Source organism: Ceratotherium simum, chromosome X (genome assembly GCF_057802395.1).
Source record: "Ceratotherium simum simum isolate JZ-2026a chromosome X, ASM5780239v1, whole genome shotgun sequence".
Classification (NCBI taxonomy): Eukaryota; Metazoa; Chordata; class Mammalia; order Perissodactyla; family Rhinocerotidae; genus Ceratotherium; species Ceratotherium simum.
This window is the reverse complement of record NC_141940.1, coordinates 98,631,819-98,657,101: the sequence shown is the minus strand read 5'-3', so window position 1 is coordinate 98,657,101 and position 25,283 is coordinate 98,631,819. Positions and strand designations below refer to the sequence as shown.

General features: G+C 35.8%; 1 protein-coding gene across 7 annotated transcripts in view; it reads left to right on the top strand.

The window, feature by feature from the left end:
- The window catches only part of SYTL5 (synaptotagmin like 5), a 238,668-nt gene that overhangs the window by 123,698 nt on the left and 89,687 nt on the right, over positions 1–25,283 (top strand). For 6 of the 7 annotated variants that reach the window (XM_087426752.1, XM_087426754.1, XM_087426753.1 and 3 more), the window contains exon 3: positions 10,896–11,105. The exons of the other annotated variant lie outside the window; for it this stretch is intronic. In XM_087426752.1, the coding sequence (XP_087282878.1) occupies positions 10,896–11,105 (210 nt within the window). The remainder of the gene's footprint in view (positions 1–10,895; positions 11,106–25,283) is intronic. 7 annotated transcript variants of the gene reach the window in all.

The following is a 25,283-nucleotide window of genomic DNA, read 5'->3' as shown; positions in this document are numbered from 1 at the left end:
AAGGAAATAGACATTTTATATTAAGGAAATATAAGTGAAAACTTCAATAACAAAAATGTCACCTCTATCATTTTAGATTTCATGCATATGACAATTTTATATCGACAGTTTATATGAATGTTCCTATAGTAATAAGAGTTAGAGTTTAATTGATTTAAATCTGTAATAAGATTAGGCTGACATGCATTTAATAATTTTTCTAATTATTTCATTGCAGAGTGATTAAGCATAACTGGTAAACATTTCATGTAAATGTCTAAAGTTAATAAAATTTTACACAGCAAAGGATTTTTTCTTCTGATACATTTTTCATTATAGAAGTAATATAGAAAATTGGAAAATACATATAATATGAATTTTAAAAACTCACTTAGGATCCCTTTTCCCAGAGATAGTTTCTACTTTTGTTGAATTTCCTTCCTGTTACTTTTCTGTGTGTGCATATAATTTTCACATAATTGGAGCCATATTATATATGTAATTTTGCATCCTCTATTTTTGTTTAATATTATTTAATGAACATTTTGATTTTATAAAAAGTTCTTTGGAAGCATCATTTTTTGGCCTGATAAGTTTCATACCATGGATGTGCAATATTTTAACTATCTGTTCTAATTTCCATGAATATCCTTATTCTTAAATCTTCTGTTTTAATTTTTTATTATATTGTGATTCATATTTTGATTTATATTTCCTTTAAGTTGAAAAGTTGTTTTCCAGAAATGTTGTGTCAATTTTCTCTTCATTAAACTATTCACTATACTACTGCCAGCATCAAAATTATTATTATAAATCTTAACTAATTTGATAGTGTCCTATGCTAATTTGCATTTATGTGATTATTAGTGTTTTTAGATGATTGCTAGCCATTTGTATTTCCTCTTCTGTGAGTTTTTTATTCACATAATTTGTCGATTTGTTATTGGGTGTTAGTGTTGTTTCGATATTAATTTGTATGAATTCTTTTTGTCATATATTTGGGAAATACATTTCTAAGAGTCAGCAAAAGTTCATTGAGTACTTGTAATTATACATGAGGCATAGGAGATGGAGACAACTTCATTTCCAACAGAAGTAAAACTGCATTTTACTGGATTGTGCAAAGTCTCCACTTTCTCATTGACTCAAATCAAATTGATGTATTCTTTGTGTAAAATATAAATAATTTACATCTTTGACAGACTCTATATACAGTTAGTATTTTAAAGCTAAGATTTGCATTCTTCTCTACTTCTGTAATAATATCCATGCTATTTATGAGTGTAGAAATTAGAGTCAGTTCAGCTCTGAGTGTCAGAAATCAAAATAATAGTAGCTTAAGAAGGGAGAAGTTTCTTTCTTTTTTTCTTTTTTTTTTACCTAGATGAAGTCATAAGGAAGGCAACCCAGGGCTGGTAATGGTGGCTCCATGTTCATGAGAGGCCCGGGGTCCTTCTAACTGGTTGCTCTGCCATCTTCAACTTGGGCTGACATCTGTTAAAGTAAAAAATTGTTCTAACGCTTATTAAAACGATAAGGAAGGCTTTACTCAGGACTATTGCAATAGATTTCAAGACTATCACAAAACAATAAAAACAAACAAACAAAAGACTATGGCAGCAGGGGAGAGAAATGGAGCTCAACTCCAAATACAGCAAAGGCACCTGGAGATTTATAGCCAACGAGTAGAGTGAGGAGGTCAATGAATGGAAAATTACTAAGAGGAGACATTGATGGTATAGGAATTCTTAATAAATTGCCTTAGAATTCTTACTGAAAGCAGGCCAGGGTGATAGCAGATACCAAAGGTGGGGGAATTCTTGCTAAACTAATTTAGCAGAATTCTTACTAAATTGGGGCTATGCAGACTGAAGACAAGGCCCAAGGATGAGGTCTAGCCAAAAAGAGACCTCAGAGGAGCCTATCTAAAGTTTGGTCAAGGAAAGAGTCTTAGTCACACCTCATGATCCAAGATGGCTGCTCCAACTTACGTTGTACTGTCCTCATTCCAGTCAGCGGGGAGAAGGGCAAAGGGCAGGAAAAAAGACAGGTTCCCTTCCTTTAAAAACATTTCTGAGAAGTTTCACAGATGACCTTGCTTGCACCGTGTAGGCCAGAATGTATTCACATGGCCATACTTAGCTGTGAGGGAGCTTGCATATTTAACTGGGAAATGTAGTCTTTATTCTGGGTGGCCATGTGACCAACTCACATTTGGGGGTTTTATTGGTATAAAAGAGTAGAGGGAATATTGAGAGACAACCAGCAATCTGAGAAAATGGTTGCAATTAAGATCATGCATCTTATGGGTCAGATTTGTTTATTGCTCAGCACAAATCTCATTTTCCTTTTTATGGAATCTGAAAGCAATTAATTGTCAGTGATGATTTTCAATGAAGCATATAAGAAAAAAAAACATAGCACATAAAGAAAACATTTATATTCATCCTCAATGAATTTCAAAGAAATGGTGACTTGACATTTCTTGTACCATATATTGATGCTAATAACTAGGAAAACTGCTGGAAGAGTGTTTTGTAATCATCTTTATCTATGAAAATATGAGTCCCCGTAAGCATCACCTAAAGAGGTAAAATGGGAAAAATTAAGTACTGATAACTGTCTTTGCTGAGCATATAACTCCTTCCTTGCTGCATTTAAAATAATTTAGTTCATACAAATTCAATTTAGAGACATTTTAGAAATAAATTTCAGCTATATGTTTATAAAAATTAAAACTTGTATGTGCCTATATTCAGCAGCAGAAGTAGTTTTAAAAATTTTTTCAAGGTCAAAATGTTCTCTTTAAATTGTCTTTTTTGTTGTGTGTATGAATGCCCAGTTTCCTCCCATCAAGTCAATTCTATGCTTGCATTGTCATAGCAATAATCTTTAAAAGCCCAATATTTTATCCTTGTTTTTTTTCTTTTTTAAGAAATGTAACTTTCCTACTTCTTGCTGTACTGATTCTATCTCCACCCCCTCCTTTTCTGAGTAATTTATCATATTGATAACAGAACCTTCTGCTGTTTTTGATACTTAAGAAAGGTATCCTTTGGGTTTCAGATTAGTAAGACACATCCTTGTTCCTCGTCAGGCCAGGAAATTGAGACGATAGTTATTTGAAGATATTCCCAGGTGGAAAACTTGGTTTGCTAATTACATATGAGATCAATTTCTGCTATGACTTTAAGACTATATTAATAAATGTCTGTTCACATGACTTTTTTTATTTTTTATTTTATTTATTTCTTTTTGTTCACATGACTTTGTGAGATCTCCTGGTATATTTCTATGAGCCAAGTATTTTACTACCAGGAAGTGCTTGGTGTCATCTGCAGACATGAAGATTTCACAATGCCCTCTTTCCTTGAGACAATTTCTAAACAAATTAAATTGGCACAATTTGCAAGATTTCTTTATCTAAACAAGTATTCTTTCAATCCTGTTGCTTATTACTTTCCCTGAAGTAGCTATCTAGGCGAAACTTTTCCCCAATTCTCAGATGGTCTTGATTCTTTTTAATAGCCTTTCATTTGAATACTAATCAAAAGCTTTATAAGGTTTCTTAGGACCAGAGTCGTGTTTGTTCAAGAACAGCTCTGTTGGGGAATGTTTGTCATGAGAGAGTTTGTGGTAAGAGGCTACTTGGGCAAATGCCATTTAGTGGGAGAAGCAGAACAGGCAGAAGAAACCCTTTATGTTTACTGAAGCTTAACTTTGCGTGTGCTCAGCATGGCTTTGCACAACTAGGAAAGACATAGCAGTCGTTAATAAATACAGTGTCCTTTCTGAGCAAAAATATTTTAATAGATTGAGAGCCAACAAGAGGATCCTGGTGTGGGGAAAGAGTGCAGATTTTGGAATATAAAATTCTGGATCTGAATCCTGACTGTACCACTTAATAGCCCTGTGAACCATAGCAAGTTTCTGCTCAGAGATTCCACTTTCTTATCTGTAAAATGAGAATCATAATGTCTTTCTCATGGGTTACTGTCAAAGTTTAATAGCATGACATGTAAAACAGAGTGCGTGTAACTATTGTAGCTAAGTGTTATGATTGTGGTTAGGTTATAATAATAGGTTCTGCACACAGAAGCTACAATCAAAATGAAAAAGTAATATTTTTATATTCAGAGTACAGAAAGGAGGTCTGCTCACCCCTGAATTTTCCTTAGACAAATATGAATAACCCCAGTGTTAATGGCATTGCCTCTGGATGTGAGCAAAAGACGGGATGCTAGGAGGTATGCAGCCATTGGCATCAGGTTGCTGTGACATTATTCTGCCTGCATATATTATTTCAAGTGATTTTTGTCTCATTTTTTCTGGTTTGACTATTTTTTGTCAGTCACCATGGTTTGTTCTCTTAAAGGAATATGAAACTCTAGCCCTAGACAAGGATTTAGCTTGCAGGCATTGCAGGAGAGGCTGAAGCAGAACCTGATAACAACATCTCTGCAAGCAGGCAATAATAAAAAAAGCTAATATTTGCTGAGTTCTTATTGTGTTTGTTGGGAAATAGATTTGGCTGTGGGCGACAGAGACACATTATAATAATGGCTTAAACAAGATGGAAATACATTGCTGTCTAATGGAAAAGTCTGGGTTGGTTGGCAGCTTTGTGATATTGTTATAGTGGCTCCATCATAGCATGGATCTGGGTGCCTTTTGTTGTTCCACCATCTTGAGAGTTTAGCTCTTGATCCAAGATGGCTCACCCCTATGTCCTCATCCTAGCCTCTGGGAAAGAAGAAGGGTTCAAGGGAAATAGATACCCCTTTCCCATTAGGAGCATGACCTCGAGATTGCCTATATCATTTCTGATCACATCACATTGGCCAACATTTAGTCTCATGACAAAGCCTAACTGAAAGGAACACTGGGAAATATAGTCTTTATTCTGAGTGATCATGAGCCTAGCTAGATATTCCTCTAAGAGAGAAGGGGAGAACAGATAGTGGGAGACATATACCAGAATTGTTTATTTCATAATTACTATGCACCAAGCTGTACTTAACACTTTACCTGATACTCACAACAACATTGTCTTACTTGATGCTCACAACAATCCTATGAGGTTGTAACTATTATGATTTTTCTTTTACAGAGGGAGTATTTTGAGACACACAGAGGTTAAGTCTCCTTAAGTCTTGAGACAGAGAGAAGTTAAGTAATTGTCTTGAAGTGTCAAAGGAAATAAGCGGCAAGGCCAGGATTTGAACCCAGGCAGTCTGACTTCAGAGCCCTATGCTCTGGGTCACTATATAGTCTTCCCTTGCTCATTATCTGTTTTGAGCCTTGATGTGCTCTGCTAGATGAGATTGAGGATTATTTAAAGGCATCAAGGAATCAAAGATGCTTTGTGCATTGTTATCTATAGCTTCCTCTTCCAGGCAGCTAGTTGCTTCCATTATAAAATTCCTATCTTATTTGGTGAAAAATCGTGTTCACCGCAATTGGATCTAGACAGGGTAACACAAGAAAAATAATGCCACACAAATGTGACAGGAATTTTAATGAAAGCAATTCCTGATTTGAAAGGAATGTGTCTATGCAATGGTAAAGCAAGCAGTCTTTGTAATGCATTGAACATTTTTGATGATGGGATAGAAAAAAATGAATTCAAAATATCGACTTCAATATAAATGAATTAAAAAATGAATTCAATATATACCCGAATATAGAAATGAAATGATTCTATCATTCAACTATAGTTGCGATAGTTCATCTCTTCAATCTTTAAGATTTCAACTACTTATAGGTCATCAATTTCACATGTTAATATGAATGCATCTGTGTAGCAACAAGGAAACCTGAAGAATAAAGAATAAATTGACATTTTAAAATGCAAGAACATCCGGAGTTTAGCTCAAATGAAGAATTGGTGTTAGCTGGAATTAAATGTCTTCAACAGCTTTTTTTCTTTTTCTTTGTATTCTTCATGAATTTTCAACAGTTGATTTTGGGCCATGTTTATCTCTACTACACTTTTTCATCCATCTTCCATACTTTTTGCTTCTCTTCAGACAAGAACAAATAGAGGAAATGGTTAGATTTTTAATACTTTCAAGAATTACAATAGTTTTGCTTGCTGAACAAGAGTATAGGAATGAGGTTGGGAAGATGGAAAAATTCTGGAAATCCTTACCAAGGAATTGAGAACATTCTGTAGTTTTCTCAGGCCTGTATTAGTTTTTTGAAATGTATTTGGATCTCAATTTTAGCTTTATTCTTAGCAGATCCAACATTGCACATTTTTTTCTCTTCTCATTCTCTTTTCAATAATAATAGCTTCATATTGTAAAGGCCTTTATAATTCACAAAGCACGCTACCATACTTTATTGCCTCTGGCTCTCACAAATACCCTTGGAGGAAGATAGAAAGGAATTATCTTCATTTTGAAGTTGAAGTAACTGAGACCCAGAGTTTAACTGGAATCTATTCCACAATTACTAATCATCAAGCTGTACTTAACACTTTACTTAATGCCCACAACAACATTATCTTACCTGGAATGCCCAGTGACACCTAGTAAGCAGTAAGGCTGAGTTTTCCTTCCTTCCTTTCACTCTTTCTTTCTCTCTCCTTCTCTCCCTCTTTCTCTTTCTCTGTCACTTGCTAGCTTTTGCTTATGCTTTCTTTTATTCATTCAATTAAATGATATCTACTATGTTCCAGGCACTATTTATGTGCTGTAAAATGCAAAGCAGAACAAAACAGATACAATCTTGCCCTCATGGAGATTACAGAGGAGTTGGCAAGACAAACATTAAACCGGTAAAAACAGCCAAATAAATGTACAATTAAAAATTATGGTAAGTGCTGTGAAGAAAAAGAACACAGTTCTACAAGTAAGAATAAGATGGGAATCTGCTGTAGATTTGGTGGTCAGAGAAATCCTCTCTGGGGAAGCAGCAGTAAAGCTGAAATAAAAAGGATATATGGAATCCAGCCAGATGAAGAACTAGGCTCTATGTTTATCAGTCAGGATAGGCTAAATGATGCTGCAGTAATAGCCCCAAATTCTTAGTGGCTTAAAACAATGAAGGTTTATTTCTCTCTCATGCTACATGTCCATAACAAGATGACTGGGGACTCGATTTCATGGCATCCTCAGACCAGCACCCAGACTTAGAGGGCAGACACTATTTGGGACATTGCCATTCTCCATGCGAAGAAAAGGGTATGTGGTAACCCAGGCACTTGCTCTTAAAGCTTTTACCTGGAATCACCTACCACATTTCATGGGCCAATATGAGTCACATGACCACATATAATGTCAAGAGGGCAGAGATGTGTGGTCCCAACTTGTTCCACTTTCCCAGCCTCCCTTGTAGCTAGTAGTGGTGATGTGACACTGTCTGGTCAAGGAAATCTAAGGAGAAGTCTGATGGGAGGACTTCTGAGTCAATTTTTGCTTTTTTGTTGAGAGGTACAACTGATGCCTCTTCCCCTTTCTGCCTTAAATGTAGGTGCTATGCTGGAACTGTCTAGCCATTTTGCATAAGAATGATAAGCTACATCTCAAAGATAGGGGACCACCAGGATGAAAGAATGAAAGGAATCTTTAAGGACCTGATTTTGCAGCTGAACTAATGCAAGCAGCTGCCTAATTCTGGATTTATTGTTATGTGGAAAAAAAATGAAACCAATTTTTTAAGCCTGTTACTTGGAACCAGAAATATTTCTAGCTTATGTGGATGAGAGAGATGAACAGATACTGTGCTTACAGCCCAGAAACTCACCTTCTTCAGGCACTTTCCTGAGACTAGGCTGGCAATGCAGGAAGCAAATGAAGTCCATCTTGCTTTATAAGTGCTGGCTAGTAAAGCAGAGGGAAGAGACATCTCCCATCCTATTCCCCAATTCTAGCTCCCTATATTTCCCTTTCTCCTTGGTACTAGTTCTCCAATTGCACACTTTCTTTTCCTTGTTGCAATTACCCTCCTGTTATCCTTTCTCCTCTTCTTGAGTGTTTGAAACTGGCTGTGTCCACTTAATGTGAATTATCCTAGATGTGATTGAGTTACGTCAATTTCTAGGAGAGATTTAAAAAATCAGTAAGCTGCTTAATATTTTGTGCCAGCCTATGGAATTCTTCCCAGCTTTTCCCATGTGTTTCAGAGATAGCTCTCAGACTATATGAAACAGCACCAATTGCCTTAGGAATTCCCCAACCGTTGTGTTTGGACCTTTAAATTCTTGCTTCCCTGTGGCCTGATTTATACGGAGCCCCAAGTCTTTTCAGACTCTAGGACTACGAACTAGGTGCAACCTGATTGCTAAATAAGTCCTGTCAGTACAGCACAAAAAATGCAGTATAAATATTTGACTTTATGGCCATAATTTCTTCAAGTGGTCTCGCCCACTCTAGTTTAAGGAGCTGCAAAGTGGTTAAACTTCAGGCACCTAATCATAGAAATTTTTTCCAGAAGAGAATTTGCCTCTGAAATATCCTGGAATACCTCATTTTCTCCATTAATTACTCTTTCTCCCACCAGCCTACTTGGATATGACTGCTGTCTAGGATTGCTATCTTTGTTCTACTCATTTTGATCACTTTGTTTCTTTACCATTGTTGCATGAATTGTTATAGATTTTTAATAGGCAATGTTTTATTTCTCCCATGCTCTGAGGTGTTCAAATGTCTGTTGTTATTCTCCAGATAATACAATTGTGGTCTTCAAATGAGAACTCGTTCTGTTATTTTATAGCTTGTAGCTTTTACAAGTTTTTAAAAGTAAGTTGTGTGGAGCTTTTCTTGTACTCAATTTCGTGAGCCAGTTGCTCATGAGAAAACGGGACATAAGGGTTCTTTGTAAGCTCTAAATCAGGGATTAGGAAAACATGTGTTGTGGCTTCTTGTCATTTGTGTTTAGAAGGACAAGAGAGTGAGGACTTAAGAGTGCTCTGTATGGCTGCCTGTTGCAACACATGAATCATCTTATGGCGTTTGTCCTCTTCTTGACTAACATCAAGGATAATAGGAATCCTTAGATGTCCTGTTTTGACTCATGTTCATGTCTGAATACCAGAATGCCTGGCACTCAATAAATGCTCATTGGATGAATGAAGGAGACGATTAACCAAAAGTTTGGAAACCTTACTCGTCACTTTTTAAATTCCCAATTTATGAATCTCTCATTAGGCTAGGAATTAAAAGATTTGGTTTCTGGTTTTATCTATACTGCTTACTATCTTTAACGTGAGACTCAATACATCACAAGTTAGTTTGAAGGCCCAAAAGAGATAATAAATAGTAATAAAAACATTTGACTACCTTATAATCTAGCATGAAATTGGATCCTGAGCAGTATATACAAGAAACTACATTCCTGACTTTGGGGAGATGCTAGTCTAGTTGGGTATAACAAAGCCCAGTACGACAAATGTAAAAGGAGATAGCGTGAAATGTGTGGGATGATTCTGGCATGTTTGTTTTTCCTGGAACATAGAAATGTTGTGTTGAAGAAGGGATTGGAGATGGATAACATAAAGGAATGGCATGTCTGTGAAGCATTTAAGCAGGAATGAACCTATCTTCTAGAGTAGTGTTTTCCAAACTTGGCAGTATATTAGAACAAATAGGAAAGCTTTTAAAAATATCATTGTGTAGGCCACATCCCAAACTATTTACATCAGAATCTGTGGGAATAAGACTCGGGAATCAGTACTTTTTAAAATCTTCCCAGGTGATTCCAGTGTATAGCCAAATTTGAGAACAAATGTTCCAAAGTTTTGCTTCTCAAACTATGATCACCTGGAGATTTTGTGAAAATGCAGAATCTGATCCAGTAGGTCTGAGGTGGGGCCTGAGATTATGCATTTCTAACAAGCTCTCAGATGATACTGATGTTCCTAGAACAAGGACCACACTTTGAATAGCTATTTTCTAAAGTATATATAGTTTACACGTCAGGTAGTATAAGAAGAGACATGGAAATAGCATTTATTGAGTACCTATGTGCCAGGAACCATGCTGGTAACTTTATATATATTTATCTCATTTAATCTTAAAATGTCATGTAAGAATATTATTATTCCTATTTTAGAAAAAGAATATTATTATTTCCATTTGGACTAAGGTTAAGTGGGTAAATCATTGCCCAAGACTAGCAAGCTAGTTCACGATGGAACCTGGATTCAAACATGGCAATGTCTGACAGCAAAGCCCATAGGTCAGTGGAAATTGTCAGAAACCCTCAAATGTTAAGCAGAAGTGTTTAGATCTGAAATGGTGGGCAATGTGTTCGTAGCAAACTCTTTTTTTTTTAATAATTTTATTTATTTATTTTTCCCCCAAACCCCCAGTAGATAGTTGTATGTCATAGCTGCACATCCTTCTAGTTGCTGTATGTGGGACGCGACCTCAGCATGGCTGGAGAAGCAGTGCGTCAGTGTGCGCCCAGGATCCGAACCTGGGCCGCCAGCAGTGGAGCACGCGCACCTAACCGCTAAGCCATGGGGCCGGCCCTGTAGCAAACTCTTGATTGGATCACTTAAGGAAAGTCCCCATATTGTCAAGTTTGATTTCACGCTCTTGCCTCACGTTGTATATCTAGGCAAGTAAAGAACATGGTATTGTGCATGCCTCTAGACTGCAGTTATGCTCCAATGTTATGGCATCAAAGATATCCTGGAGAAATTAGAGTAGAATGTGAATAAATATTAATAGCAAAATACTAGTATTAGTGGAGAATGACAAAATTCAAAATTAAAACACGAGCATTATGTTTTTAAACTACTGATGTCAAAGGATTATTGATTCTAGAGGGAGAAATTGTGTTTTCTGAAAATATTTGGCTCTGACTCCTTGATTCTTTCAAATATTCTTCCAAATGAAAACATCCCTTAAATAAAGATAGCTCTGCTCCTATATATTTTTTTAAGTGAATTTTTTCTCTCCTTCCAGGAAGCTTAAAAATGAACTGTTAGAAGCAAAACGTAGAAGTGGGAAGATTCAACAAGAGACCAGCAGAGTCTGTGTTCACTGTCACAGAAACCTGGGCTTAATATTTGACCGGGGAGACCCGTGCCAGGCCTGCTCACTGAGAGTGTGCAGCGAGTGTCGGGTCTCAGGCCTTGATGGCAGCTGGAAGTGCACCGTCTGTGCCAAAGTCGCGTGAGTTTCTTGCCTTGGCATGGAAAGTCAGATTTGATGGCCGAAGGTATTGGAGTGGGGAAAGAAACAAAGAAAAAGAGTATTTAAAATTTAGAGATAGAAAGTGGAATTAAAAGTATAGCCCAACCACAGGCTCAGCAATGCCTTGGCAAGGCTCTGGGGTGCGTGTGTGTGTGTGTATATATGTGTATTGTGTGTGTGTGAATGATAGAGAGAGAGAGAGAGAGAGAAATAGAGACAGAGAGAACAGTATTTTTATTTTTAAAAACTATAAAATGTAGTAAAATGGGAAGTCTTACAGAATGAAGGCTCTTTCTGCATTTGAACACTACCCACGAGCTTTCTTCTTTTAGAGCCCCACTTGGCTCCGCATGGCTTCTCAGAAGGCACAGACAGTTCCTCTGAGACGTCCTTAGACATTTGGGGTGACTGACAAGATGAGCGTGAAATATCCAGCCTGCTCTCCACATCAGCTGAGGACCAAACCTGGAGTAGTTCCTGAATTTCCTCCAAACCTAGTTCTTGAGAAAGGGCGGAGGGAGAGAACCTTCTCATTCATCTCTATGTTTAGCCTGTGGGAGTGTAGTGGCCGTGCGTTTCACTCTGCCAATTTAGGTGCAAATCAAGAATCACTGTTTTCTAAGTTTAGTTAAACTGGAGTCTAATTCTCCCTTTAACTTGGCATTTCAGAGTTGGATATAAAGACTCTTCCAATATAGTCAAATAATGAGCCACAGAGGAAATAATAAATTAATGGAGAGAATTTCCTCAATTTTAGTTTTGCTTCCATATAATTTTGCAGGAATATTTGTCTCTCTCAGCTGTGAGTGACCACTAGAAGACAACAAATCAAATTAACAAGAAGCAAAGAAATAGAAATAGAAACTACTCCTGGGGCCTACCAAACTCCATCCTTTTGAGAAATCTCCCCCTGGGTCAACTAGTATGTTTTCTCCCCCCCAAGGTCCCTTCATCTCTTCTACTCTAGGAGGTGCCTAATAATATCATCTCAAGGCAAATTTGGGTTGATCTTTTTTCCTGTGGTTGAGATGGGGGGGTGATAGCATCACTTCAGGTTTGTTTGTTTGGTTGGTTTAGTTTATCTTTTCCCCTCACTAACTCATCCTCTTACAGGATTTAAGAGGCTATCTTAGGAGAAAAAGTGAATAGTTTAGTAGTAAAAGTGAGTGACCTTTCATTTCCAACTTGTCTGAATGAGTACTACTGTGTTCTATTGAGGACTCCTATATTCAGTGATTGCATTGTTTAACCAATGTTATATTTCCTGTACTTTTTCATAAAAGTGATCCTGAATTGAGCAATTCATATTACGTTTCAACACTGGATTGAGATAAGCAGTTCTAAAGAAATGAACCACTTAAGTTATTTTATTACTTTCTTTGGATACATTACTTTGATTTACTTAAGCAACCATCTTTAATTCTTTGTCCCACATACTTAAATTCCTTTTAGTACTTCCTTCCCATAATTAGCAAATATCCTTTGTCAGATCTAGGGGAATGAACACTGATGGAATCATTGACATATGGGTTGCAAACATAGCCTTTGTCTATAGTCGTATTCATTTTCTAAACTGTTTGAGTTTAGTTATCTGCAAATCAGGATACAAAAATAATGCTGGATATCTTCTTATTTTTCCCATGAAATCAAACTATTTACTTTGGATATTTCTCCTTATACCTGTACAGAAAAAGTATCAATAATGCACTTTGCTCTCTACTTAAAAGTCACACAATGCATCTGTGTCTCAAGTAAGTAATGAAAAAGTTGCTGTTTTAGACCCCGGACACTTCTTAGAAAGTTTGTCTCAGTGTGGAGTAATGGGTTTCTCTAATTCTCCCTTTAACTTGGCATTTCAGAGTTGGATATAAAGACTCTTCCAATATAGTCAAATAATGAGCCACAGAGGAAATAATAAATTAATGGAGAGAATTTCCTCAATTTTAGTTTTGCTTCCATATAATTTTGCAGGAATATTTGTCTCTCTCAGCTGTGAGTGACCACTAGAAGACAACAAATCAAATTAACAAGAAGCAAAGAAATAGAAATAGGAAAACTTGGAAAGAGAGTAGCATCCTTATTTTTTTATGGACACATATGCACATGGCCATTTTTTTTTAAACTAGAGTTAACTTGCATACACAAAATGCATACACATACATACACAAGTAACAAGTGTGCAACAAGGTTTCTCAATTTCAGCATTACTGGTATTTTAGGCAATATGTTTCTTTGTTGGGATGGAGAGACTGTCCTTTGCACTGTAGAATGTTTAGCATCTCTGGCCTCTACCCACTAAATGCCAGTAGCAACCTTCCCCCTTTCTAGTTGCGACAATGAAAAATTCCTCCAGACATTGCTAAATGTCCCCTGAGGAGCAAAAGTTGCCCCTGGTTGAGAAGTAGTGGTATACATCTTGGCTAATTATCACAATTTCTATGTAACTATCACTCAGGTGAAGAAATAGAACCTTACTAACACCCCAGAAGCCTTTCTCATTCCTCCTCCCAATCACTACTCACTTTTTACTCCCCAAATAGAACCACTACCCTGCTAACACTGTAGTTTAGCTTTGATATTTTGATACTTTATATAAATTGAATCATACAGTATGTGTTTGTAACTTTTTTTGATTAACATTATATTCCTGAGACTAATCCATTTTTGTTGCATATAGTAGTCATCTATTCATTTTCACTGTTTTATAATATTACATTTTATGAACATATAAAGGTTTATATACCATTGTATCATTGATGGATATTTGGGATGTTTTCAGTTTTCACCTCCTACAAATAATGTTATAACTATTCTTGTGCATGTCTCTTAGTGCACGTGTGTATATATGTCTGTTGGATGTATACATAGGAGTAAAATTGCTGGGTCACAGTATATGCGTATGTCCAATTTTAGTAGATGATGCCAAATAGGTTCCCCAAGTGGTCGTGCCAGCTTGCCCTCTCACTAGCAATGCATGAGAGTTGCAGTTACTTTACATTTTTACCAACACTGTTTTTTTTTTCCATTTTTGTAATTTTGCTGGGTGTGGAGTGGATTTAATTTGCATTTTCTGTATTATTAATGAAAATGAGAGTATTTTCATATGTTTATTGACCATTTCAACATCTCGTTTTGTGAAGTTCTAGTTCAAGTCACTTGCCTATTTTTCTATTGGATTGTCTGTCTTACTAATTTGAAGGAGATCTTTGTATATTCTGCATACAAACCGTGTTGGTTACTTGTGTTGCAGATACCTCCTTTCACCTTCTGACTTGCCTTTTCATTCTCTTACTGGTGCCATTTGATGAACAGAAATCTCTAATTTTTGGTAACTCAATTTTTTTGTCTTTTCCTGTATAATTAGTGGGATTTTTTTTTCTGTATCCTGTTAAAGAAAACTTACCCTAACTCCCAAATAATGAAAACATTCTGCTATGTGATCTTCTGTAATTGTTTTGTAACTTTTGCCTTTAGATTTCCAATCTATCTGGAACTGATTTTTGTGTGTGCTGTGAGTTAGAGATTCATTTTTTTAATTAAGTATAGTTGGCATACAATATTGTATTAGTTTCAGGTGTACAACATAGTGATTTGTCATTTGTATACATTATGAAATGATCACCCTGATAAGACTAGTAACCTTCTGTCACCATACAAAGTTATTACAATATTACCGACTACATTACCTATGCCGTATATTACATCCCCATGACATTTATTTTGTGACTGGAAGTTTGTACCTCTGAATCATGTTCACCTATTTTGCCCTTCCCCCCACTTCCCTCTCCTCTGGCAACCACCAGTTTGTTCTCTGTATCTGTGAGTCTGTTTCTGTTTTCTTTTGTTTGTTCATTTGTATTGCTTTTTTAGATTCCATGTATAAGTGAAATAATATGGTATTCTTCTTTCTCTGTCTGACTTATTTCACTTAACATAGTACTCTCTAGATCCATCCATGTTGTTGCAAATGGCAAGATTTCCTTCTTTTTATGGCTAATATTCCTGTGTGTGTGTGTATCTCACATCTTTTTTATCCATTCATCTACTGACGGACACTTAGGTTGCTTCCATATCTTGGTTATGGTAAATAATGCTGCAATGAACATAGGGGTACATATGTCTTTTTGAATTAGTGTTTTCCTTTTCTTCAGATAAATACCCAGCAGTGGAATAGCTGGATCGTATGGTAGTTCTATTTTTAACTTTTTGGGGAAACTCCATACTGTTTTCCATAGTGGCTGCATCAATTTATATTCCTGCCAACAGTGCACAAGGGTTCTCTTTTTTCCGTATCCTCACCAACGCTTATTTCTTGTTTTTTGATAATAGCCATTCTAACAGGTGTGAGGTGATATCTCATTGTAGTTTTGATTTGCATTTTCCTAATGATTAGTGATGTTGAGCATCTTTTGCTGTGTCTGTTGGCCATCTGTATATCTTCTTTAGGAAAATGTCTATTCAGATCCTCTGTCCATTTTTTTAAATCAGATTTTTTTTTATATTGAGTTGTGTGAGTTTTTTGTGTATTTTTGATATTAACCGCCTATCAGATATATGATTTGCAAATATTTTCTCCCATTCAGTAGGGTGCCTTTTCGTTTTATTGATGGTTTCCTTCACTGTGAGAAAGCTTTTTGGTTTGATATAGTCCCATTTGTTTATTTTTGCTTTTGTTGCCCTTGCCTGAGGAGACATACCAAAAAAAAAAAAAAAATTATTGCTAAGACCAATGTCAGAGAGTTTACTATCTATGCTTTCTTCTAGGAGTTTTATGGTTTCAGGGCTCACATTTAGGTCTTTAATCCATTTTGAGTTTATTTTTGTATATGGTGTAAGAAAGTGGTCCAGTTTCATTCTTGTGCATGTATCTGTCCAGTTTTCCCAATACTATTAACTGAAGAGACTGTCTTTTCCCCATTGTATATTTTGCCTCTTTTGTCATAGATTAATTGACCATATAGGTGTGGGTTTACTTCTGGGTTTTCTATTCTGTTTCATTGATCTATGTGTCTGTTTTCGTGCCAGTACCATACAGTTTTTATCACTATAGCTTTGTAGGATAGGTTTGAACCAGGGAGCATGATGCCTCCAGCTTTGTTCTTTCTCAAGACTGCTTTGGCTTTTAGGGGTCAAATTTTAGGATTATTTGTTCTAGTTCTGTGGAAAATGCCATTGGTATTTTAGCGAAGATTGCACTGAATCTGTAGATTGCTTTGGGTAGCGTGGACATTTTAACAATATTAATTCTTCCAAGCCATAAACACAGTATATCTTTCCATTTATTCGTGTCATCTTCAATTTCTTTCATCAATATCTTATTGTTTTTAGTGTACAGGTCTTTTACCTTTTTTTTTTTATTCCCATTGACTTTTTAATTTTATTTATTTATTTTTTAATTTTTTGTTTATTGCAGTAACATTGGTTTATAACATTGTATAAATTTCAGGTGTACATCATTATACTTCTATTTCTGCATAGATTACATCATGTTCACCACCCAAATACTAATTACTACCCATCACCACACACATGTGCCGAATTATCCCTTTCGCCCTCCTCCCTCCCCCTTCCCCTCTGGTAAACACCAACCCAATCTCTGTCTCTATGTGTTTGTTTATTGTTGTTATTATCTACTACTTAATGAAGGAAATCATACGGTATTTGACCATCTCCTTCTGACTTATTTCACTTTGCATAATACCCTCAACGTCCATCCATGTTGTCACAAATGGCTGGATTTCATCGTTTCTTATGGCTGAGTAGTATTCCATTGTGTATATATACCACATCTTCTTTATCCATTCGTCCCTTGATGGGCACTTAGGTAGCTTCCAAGTCTTGGCTATTGTGAATAAGGCTGCAGTGAACACAGGGGTGCATGTATCTTTATGCATTGGTGTTTTCAAGTTCTTTGGATAAATACCCATCAGTGGAATAGCTGGATCATATGGTAGTTCTATCCTTGATTTTTTGAGGAATCTCCATACTGTTTTCCATAGTGGCTGCACCAGTTTGCACTCCCACCAGCAGTGTATGAGAGTTCCCTTCTCTCCACATCCTCTCCAACACATGTTGTTTCCTGTCTTGTTAATTATAGCCATTCTGACGGGCGTGAGGTGATATCTCATTGTAGTTTTGATTTGCATTTCCCTGATAGTTAGTGATTTTGAACATCTTTTCATGTGTCTGTTGGCCATCTGTATATCTTCTTTGGAGAAATGTCTGTTCAGGTCTTTTGCCCATTTTTTAATTGGGTTGTTAGTTTTTTTGTTGTTGAGATGCATCAGTTCTTTGTATATTTTGGAGATTAAGCCCTTATCAGATGTATAGTTTGCAGTTGTTAGGTTGTCTTTTCGTTTTGTTGATGGTTTCCTTTGCTGTGCAGAAGCTTTTTAGTTTGATGTAGTCCCATTTGTTTATTTTTTCTGTTGTTTCTCTTGCCCGGTCAGACATAGTGCTTGAAAATATGTTGCTAAGACCGATGTCGAAGAGTGTACTGCCTTTGTTTTCTTCTAGAAGTTTCATAGTTTCAGGTCTTACATTCAAGTCTTTAATCCATTTGGAGTTAATTTTTGTGTATGGTATAAGGTAAGGGTCTACTTTCATTTTTTTTGCATGTGGCTGTCCAGTTTTCCCAACACCATTTGTTGAAGAGACTTTCTTTCCTCCATTGTATGTTCTTGGCTCTTTGTCAAAGATTAGCTGTCCATAGATGTTTGGGTTTATTTCTGGGCTTTCGATTCTATTCCATTGATCTATGTGTCTGTTTTTGTGCCAGTACCATGCTGTTTTGGTTACCATAGCTTTGTAGTATATTTTATAATCAGGGAGTGTGATAACTCCAGCTTTGTTCTTTTTTCTCAGGATTCCTTTAGTTATTCGGGGTCTTTTGTTGTTCCAAATAAATTTTAGGATTCTTTGTTCTATTTCTGTGAAAAATGTTGTTGGAACTTTGATAGGGATTGCATTGAATCTACAGATGGCTTTAGGAAGTATGGGCATCTTAACTATGTTAATTATTCCAATCCAAGAGCACGGAATATCTTTCCATTTCTTTTTGTCTTCTCAGTTTCTTTCAGCAATGTTTTATAGTTTTCTGTGTACAGATCTTTCACCTCTTTGGTTAAGTTTATTCATAGGTATTTTATTCTTTTTGTTGCAATTGTAAATGGGATGGTATTCTTAATTTCTCTTTCTGCTACTTCGTTGTTAGTGTATAGAAATGCAACTGATTTTTGTATGTTGATTTTGTATCCTGCAACTTTACGGTATTCGTTTATTACTTCTAAAAGTTTTCTGGTGGATTCTTTAGGGTTTTCTATATATAAAATCATGTCATCTGCAAATAGTGACAGTTTCACTTCTTCCTTTCCAATTTGGATCCCTTTTATTTCTTTCTCTTGCCTGATTGCTCTGGCTAGGATTTCCAGTACTATGTTAAATAGGAGAGGTGACAGTGGGCATCCTTGTCTGGTTCCTGTTCTTAGAGGGATAGCTTTCTGTTTTTCACCATTGAGGATGATATTAGCTGTGGGTTTCTCATATATGGTCTTTATTATGTTGAGGCACTTTCATTCTATACCCATTTTATTCAGAGTTTTTATCATAAATGGATGCTGTATCTTGTCAAATGCTTTCTCTGCATCTATTGAGATAATCATGTGATTTTTATTCTTCATTTTATTAATGTGGTGTATCACGTTGATTGATTTGCGAATGTTAAACCATCCCTGCATCCCTGGAATAAATCCCACTTGATCATGGTGTATAATCTTTTTAATGTATTGTTGTATGTGATTTGCTAGTATTTTGTTGAGGATTTTTGCATCGATGTTCATCAGTGATATTGGCCTGTAGTTTTCTTTTTTTTGTGTTGTCCTTGTCTGGTTTTGGTATCAGGGTAATGTCGGCTTTGTCGAATGAGTTAGGGAGCTTCCCCCCCTCCTCAATTTTTTGGAAGAGTTTGAGAAGGATAGGTATTAAGTCTTCTTTGAATGTTTGGTAGAATTCACCAGGGAAGCCGTCTGGTCCTGGACTTTTATTTTTCGGGAGGTTTGTGATTAATGTTTCGATCTCCTTACTGGCGATTGTTCTATTCAAATTCTCTACTTCTTCTTGATCGAATATTGGAAGGTTGTATGATTCTAAGAATTTATCCATTTCTTCCAGATTGTTGAATTGGTTGGCATATAGCTTTTCATAGTATTCTCTTATAATCTTTTGTATTTCTGAGGTGTCTGTTGTAACCTCTCCTCTTTCATTTCTGATTTTACTTATTTGTGCCTTCTCTCTTTTTTTCTTGGTGAGTCTAGCTAAAGGTTTGTCAATTTTGTTGATCTTTTCAAAGAACCAGCTCTTGGTTTTATTAATTTTTCTATTGTTTTTTGGTCTCTATTTCATTTATTTCTGCTCTAATTTTTATTATTTCCCTTCTTCTACTGATTTTGGGCTTTGTTTGTTCTTCTTTTTCCAGTTCCTTTAGGTGCATTGTTAGATTGTTTATTTGAGATTTTTCTTGATTGTTGAGATAGGCCTGTATTGCTATAAACTTCCCTCTTAGAACTGCTTTTGCTGTATCCCATAAATTCTGGCATGTCGTATTTTCATTTTCATTTGTCTCCAGGTATTTTTTGATTTCTTCTTTGATTTCCTCATTGACCCAGTCGTTGTTCAGTAGCATTTTGTTTAATCTCCACGTATTTGTGGCTTTTCTGATTTTCTTCCTATAGTTGATTTCTAGTTTCATACCGTTGTGGTCAGAAAAGATGCTTGGTATTATTTCAATCTTCTTAAATTTATGGAGACTTGTTTTGTGGCCTAATATGTGATCAATCCTGGAGAATGTTCCAGGTGCATTTGAAAAGAACGTGTATTCTTCGGTTTTTGGATGGAATGCTCTGTATATATCTACTAGGTCCATCTGTTCTAGTGTGTCGTTTAAGGCCAATGTTTCCCTATTGATCTTTTGTTTGGATGATCTATCCGTTGGTGTAAGTGGAGTGTTCAAGTCCCCTATTATTATTGTGTTACTGTCTATTTCTGTTTTTATGTCTGTTAATAATTGCTTTATATATTTAGGTGCACCTACATTGGGTGCGTAGATATTTACAAGTGTTATATCCTCTTGTTGGATTGTTCCCTTGATCATTATGTAATGCCCTTCTTTGTCTCTTTTTACAGTTTTTGTTTTAAAGTCTATTTTGTCTGATATGAGTACTGCTACCCCAGCTTTCTTTTCATTGCCATTTGCGTGGAGTATCTTTTCTATCCCTTCACTTTCAGTTTGTGAGCGTCTTTAGGTCTGAAGTGTGTCTCTTGTATGCAGCATATATATGGGTCTTGTTGTTTTATCCAGTCCAGTTTGTTTTTTTTGTTGTTCAGCTGTGTGAGTTCTTTATATATTATGGAGATCAACCCCTTGTCAGATGTATGTTTTGCAAATATTCTCTCCCAGCTGGTTGGTTGTCTGTTCATCTTGATTCTGGTTTCATTTGTCTTATAAAAGCTCTTTAATCTGATAAAGTCCCACTTGTTTATTTTTTCTTTAGTTTCCCTAGTCTGGGAAGGCATGTCATCCGAAAAGATTCCTTTAAAACCAATGTCAAATAGTGTGTTGCCTATATTTTCTTCTATGAGTTTTATAGTTTCAGGTCTCACCTTCAGGTCTTTGATCCATTTTGAGTTAATTTTTGTGAATGGCGATAGCACATGGTCCACTTTCATTCTTTTGCATGTGGCTGTCCAGTTTTCCCAACACCATTTATTGAAGAGACTTTCCTTTCTCCATTGCATGTTCTTAGCACCTTTGTCGGAAAATTAGCTGTCCGTATATGTGTGGTTTTATTTCTGGGCTTTCAATTCTGTTCCATTGATCTGTGTGTCTGTTTTTGTACCAGTACCATGCTGTTTTGATTACTATTGCTTTGTAGTATGTTTTGAAGTCAGGAATTGTGATGCCTCCTGCTTTGTTCTTTTTCTTTAGGATTTCTTTAGCTATTCGGGTTCTTTTGTTGCCCCATATAAATTTTAGTATTGTTTTTCTATTTCTGTGAAGAATGTCATTGGGATTCTGATTGGGATTGCATTGAATCTGTAGATTGCTTTAGGTAATATAGACATTTTAACTATGTTTATTCTTCCAATCCACGTGCATGGGATATCTTTCCATTTCTTTATGTCATCATGGATTTCCCTCAATAATGTCTTGTAGTTCTCATTGTATAGGTCCTTCACCTCCTTGGTAAGATTTATTCCTAGGTATTTTATTCTTTTTGATGCAATTGTAAATGGTATTATCTTTTTGAGCTCTCTTTCTGTTAGTTCATTATTAGCATATAGAAATGCAACTGATTTTTGTAGATTGATTTTGTACCCTGCAACTTTGCTGTAGTTGTTGATTGTTTCTAATAGTTTTCCAACAGATTCTTTTGGGTTTTCTATATATACAATCATGTCATCTGCAAATAGTGAGAGTTTCACTTCTTCGTTACCTGTTTGGATTCCAAGGGATTCATTTTTATATTTTAATATGGAAAACCACTTGACCCAGCAACAGTCATTGAAACGATCATCATTTTTTTACTGCTCTACAGTGTTGCCTTCACAAACCAAGTATAATTTCTGATCACTCTATTATGTGTCTAACATTGTGCCAATGCCACATTATTTTAATTATTGTAGTTTTATAATAAATTTTTATATCCAGTAGAAATGACACTTTGTTCTTTTTGTTCAAAATGCCCTGGCTGTTGTTGGCCCTTGGTATTTTCATATAAATTTTAGAATCAGCTTAACCATTTCCACAAAACCCTACTGGCTTTTTTGTGTGTGTGTGTGTGAAGGTCCAAGATCAAGGTTCTGTCAGATTTTTTGTCTAGTCAGAGCCTGCTTCCTGGTTCATAGACATCTGTCTTCTCAGTGTGTCCTCATATGGTGGAAGGGGCAAGTGAACTCTCTGTGGTCCCCTTTATAAGGGCAACAATCACCTCCCACAGGCTCCACCTCCAAATACCATCACATTGGGGATTACATTTCAACATATGAACTATAACAGGACACAAACATTCAGTCTAACATACTTAATCTCACAAGATATTATTATTATTTTATAGTCAATATTCACTTAGATTTACTATATAGTTACCCTTTCCATTTCTCTATATTTTTTTTTTTTTTAAAGATTTTATTTATTCAGTTTTTTCCCCCCAAAGCCCCAGTAGATAGTTGTATGTCATAGGTTCACATCCTTCTAGTTGCTGTACGTGGGACTCGGCCTCACGTTGGACGGAGAAGTGGTGCCTCGGGGCGCTCCCGGGATCCGAACCCGGGCCGCCAGCATCAGAGCGCGCGCACTTAACCGCTAAGCCACGGAGCCGGCCCTCCATTTCTCTATATTTTTTATTTCTACATCTCTGTTTTTATCTGGGATAATTTTCTTTCAGGCTAAAGAGTACCCTTTAGTATTTCCTTTAGTGTATTTCTGCTAGTGATAAATACTCGCAATTTTTGTTTTTCTTAGCATTGCTTTATTTCACTCTTAATTTTCAAACACGTTTTTGCTGGCTACTGAATTCTAGGTTAGAAGTTATTAACTTTCAGTAAGTTGAAGATATTCCATTGGCTTCTGGTTTCCATTGTTTCTGTTAAAAAATCAGATGTAAATATATTGTTGCTCCTTTGAAGGTAATGATATTTTTCTTGGACTACTTTTAATAGTTTTGACTTTTCTGTTGGATTTTCAACAGTTACTATAACATGCCTACGTCTAATTTTCTTTGTATTTATCCATATTGGGGTTTCTAGAGTGTCTTAAATCTGCACCTTTAATGTCTTTTGTCATATTTGATTATGGGAAAAATAGTATGGGGCCATAACACTTGAAACTTATTTAACTTTGTAACCAGAATAGCAATAAAAATAATTTCTCAGATAATCTCTCTTCACATATCGCTTTTTCCCCATTCTCTCTCTCTTCTACTCCAGGTACTCCAAATATGTATTTTAGTTCTATTCAACATCTTTCAGATATCTCTTATGTATATTCCTTTCCATATTTTCTATCTTTTTATATCTCTAAATTCATTTTGTATATTTTTGTCTGACCTGTCTTTCAATTCAATAATCTTGTCATTATGTCTAATTTGCTGTTCAACCTATCTATTTAATTCATAAATTCAGTTGTGTTTTTCAATTTTAGAATTTTCATTTTTTACGTTTTACGTTCATTTTACGTTTTCTACCTCTCTTCTGACGTTCTCTTTTCTTGTAATTTCTGGAATAAATTATTTGTAATTATTTTAAAGTCTATGAATTATAGCTCCATTATTTGAGTCCTCTATGAGACTGATTTTGTCGTTTTTTTGTTGCTCTTGGTTTTGGTCGTATCTTGTTTTCTCATAAACCTGATAATTTTTGATTGATGGACAAAGTATTGGAAAAATTGTAAAGCTTAGTGAGACTCTGTATAATAATATGTATCTATTGAGAATGTACACTTTTCTTCTAGCAGGGAACTAGGATAGGGCCACTAGATATTCAAGATTACCTTAATCAAATCAGGGATTGAGATAATTTCAAAATTGAAGCTTCAGTCCCTGTGAGTGCTGATCTATTTTTGGACCATATATATTCCTAGGGCATAGTCTTTCAAGGTCTCAAAATACACCTATTAGGTAAGAGAGGCAATTAATTTTGCATTTTATAGATAGTGTAAATAAGAACACAAAGAGGTTAGAATATGTGTTAGTAGAGTTTGGATGTGTATCAAAGGTGTTTTGTTTGTTTCTCCACCCAGCTCTTTTATCACCAGACTCTGCCAAGGTGAGGTTTCCATTTCAAGGCAATGAAGAAAGAAAGAGTTTTAACAAATGACTGGCCTTCTAATTGCAGAGTCTGAAGACTTATAAGGAATTCTTCAATAACTATTTCTCTAATTCACATACAATATTATTTTATTTGATCCCTAGTATTTAATAATTTCCATTTTTTATTCCATTACTGTTCACCCTCTTTTCTGTACCCTGGACCCTCATTTGCTGTGACTAGGGACTGTGACTCATGAGCCCTTCAGTCAATCAGGAGTTGCCTCAAGCTTCTGTATGAGGAGAGGAATTTTGTCTTTAATTTCTAAATGCCACTTATAATTACTGAAGCATACTTTTCAATATAAGACCCAAGGGGCTTATGTATTCACACATTGCTAATTGAAAGTTTTGCCATCAACTCATCTGCTAGTCACTATGGATGGTAACTGCAGGTCTAATTCACACACAGTTTCCCCTAAATCTTATCATATCAACATTAGTTGTATTAATGAGAGATAAACTTGTAACGTGTTAAGTCAATGGAATTTGGAGGTTGGTTGCTATAGAAACTAGCCTATCCAAACTAATACGTCCCCTTCCTGTGTTTCTTTCCCTTAATACTTATATACTTTATATTTTACTTATTTATCTTGTTTATTATCTTTCTTCCTCCACTAGAATATAAGCTTCATAACCATGAGGGCAAGGGGTTTTATCTGTAATTTTCACTGATGTACTTCTAGCACCTAAAAGAATGCCTATAGTAAGTACTCAATGAATATTTGTTAAATGATTAGATGGGTGGATGACTAAGCAAATGAATGGGTGGGTGGATGGATGGATGGACGGATGGATAAATAAACAGATGGCAAGGTTCCACTTAAAGCATTTCAGGCTTAAGCAACATATGGAACAAATGTGGTTTTCTTCTGTAAGGAGTATGAAGTTAAAAAAAAAAATGAGCCATGCCAAATACATTTGCCCTCTGAACAGAGTAAATTTCCAGCTGTCACAGAAAAATATAACTATCAGGCAAGTTGTTGTCAGAAGGGTGTAAGAATAAATAATAACAAATTGCAAGTTCTATGTCTTCCTCAGGAGATGTTAATGCATCAATACAGAACTTCTGAATCACTTGTACTTCTTTTATTGGTGAACAATAACTTATTAAACCCAACCATGCACCTATCCAATTGATCCATCCATCCCTCCTACAACATTTATTGATAACCTGTCAGTATACTAGGGGATAAGGATACAAAGGTGAATAAAACATGGACTACCCTCAATGGTTTCACAGTCTAAGGAGGAAGATGAGTTTATTACATTATTGTCTCATCAGTAGAGTAAATTC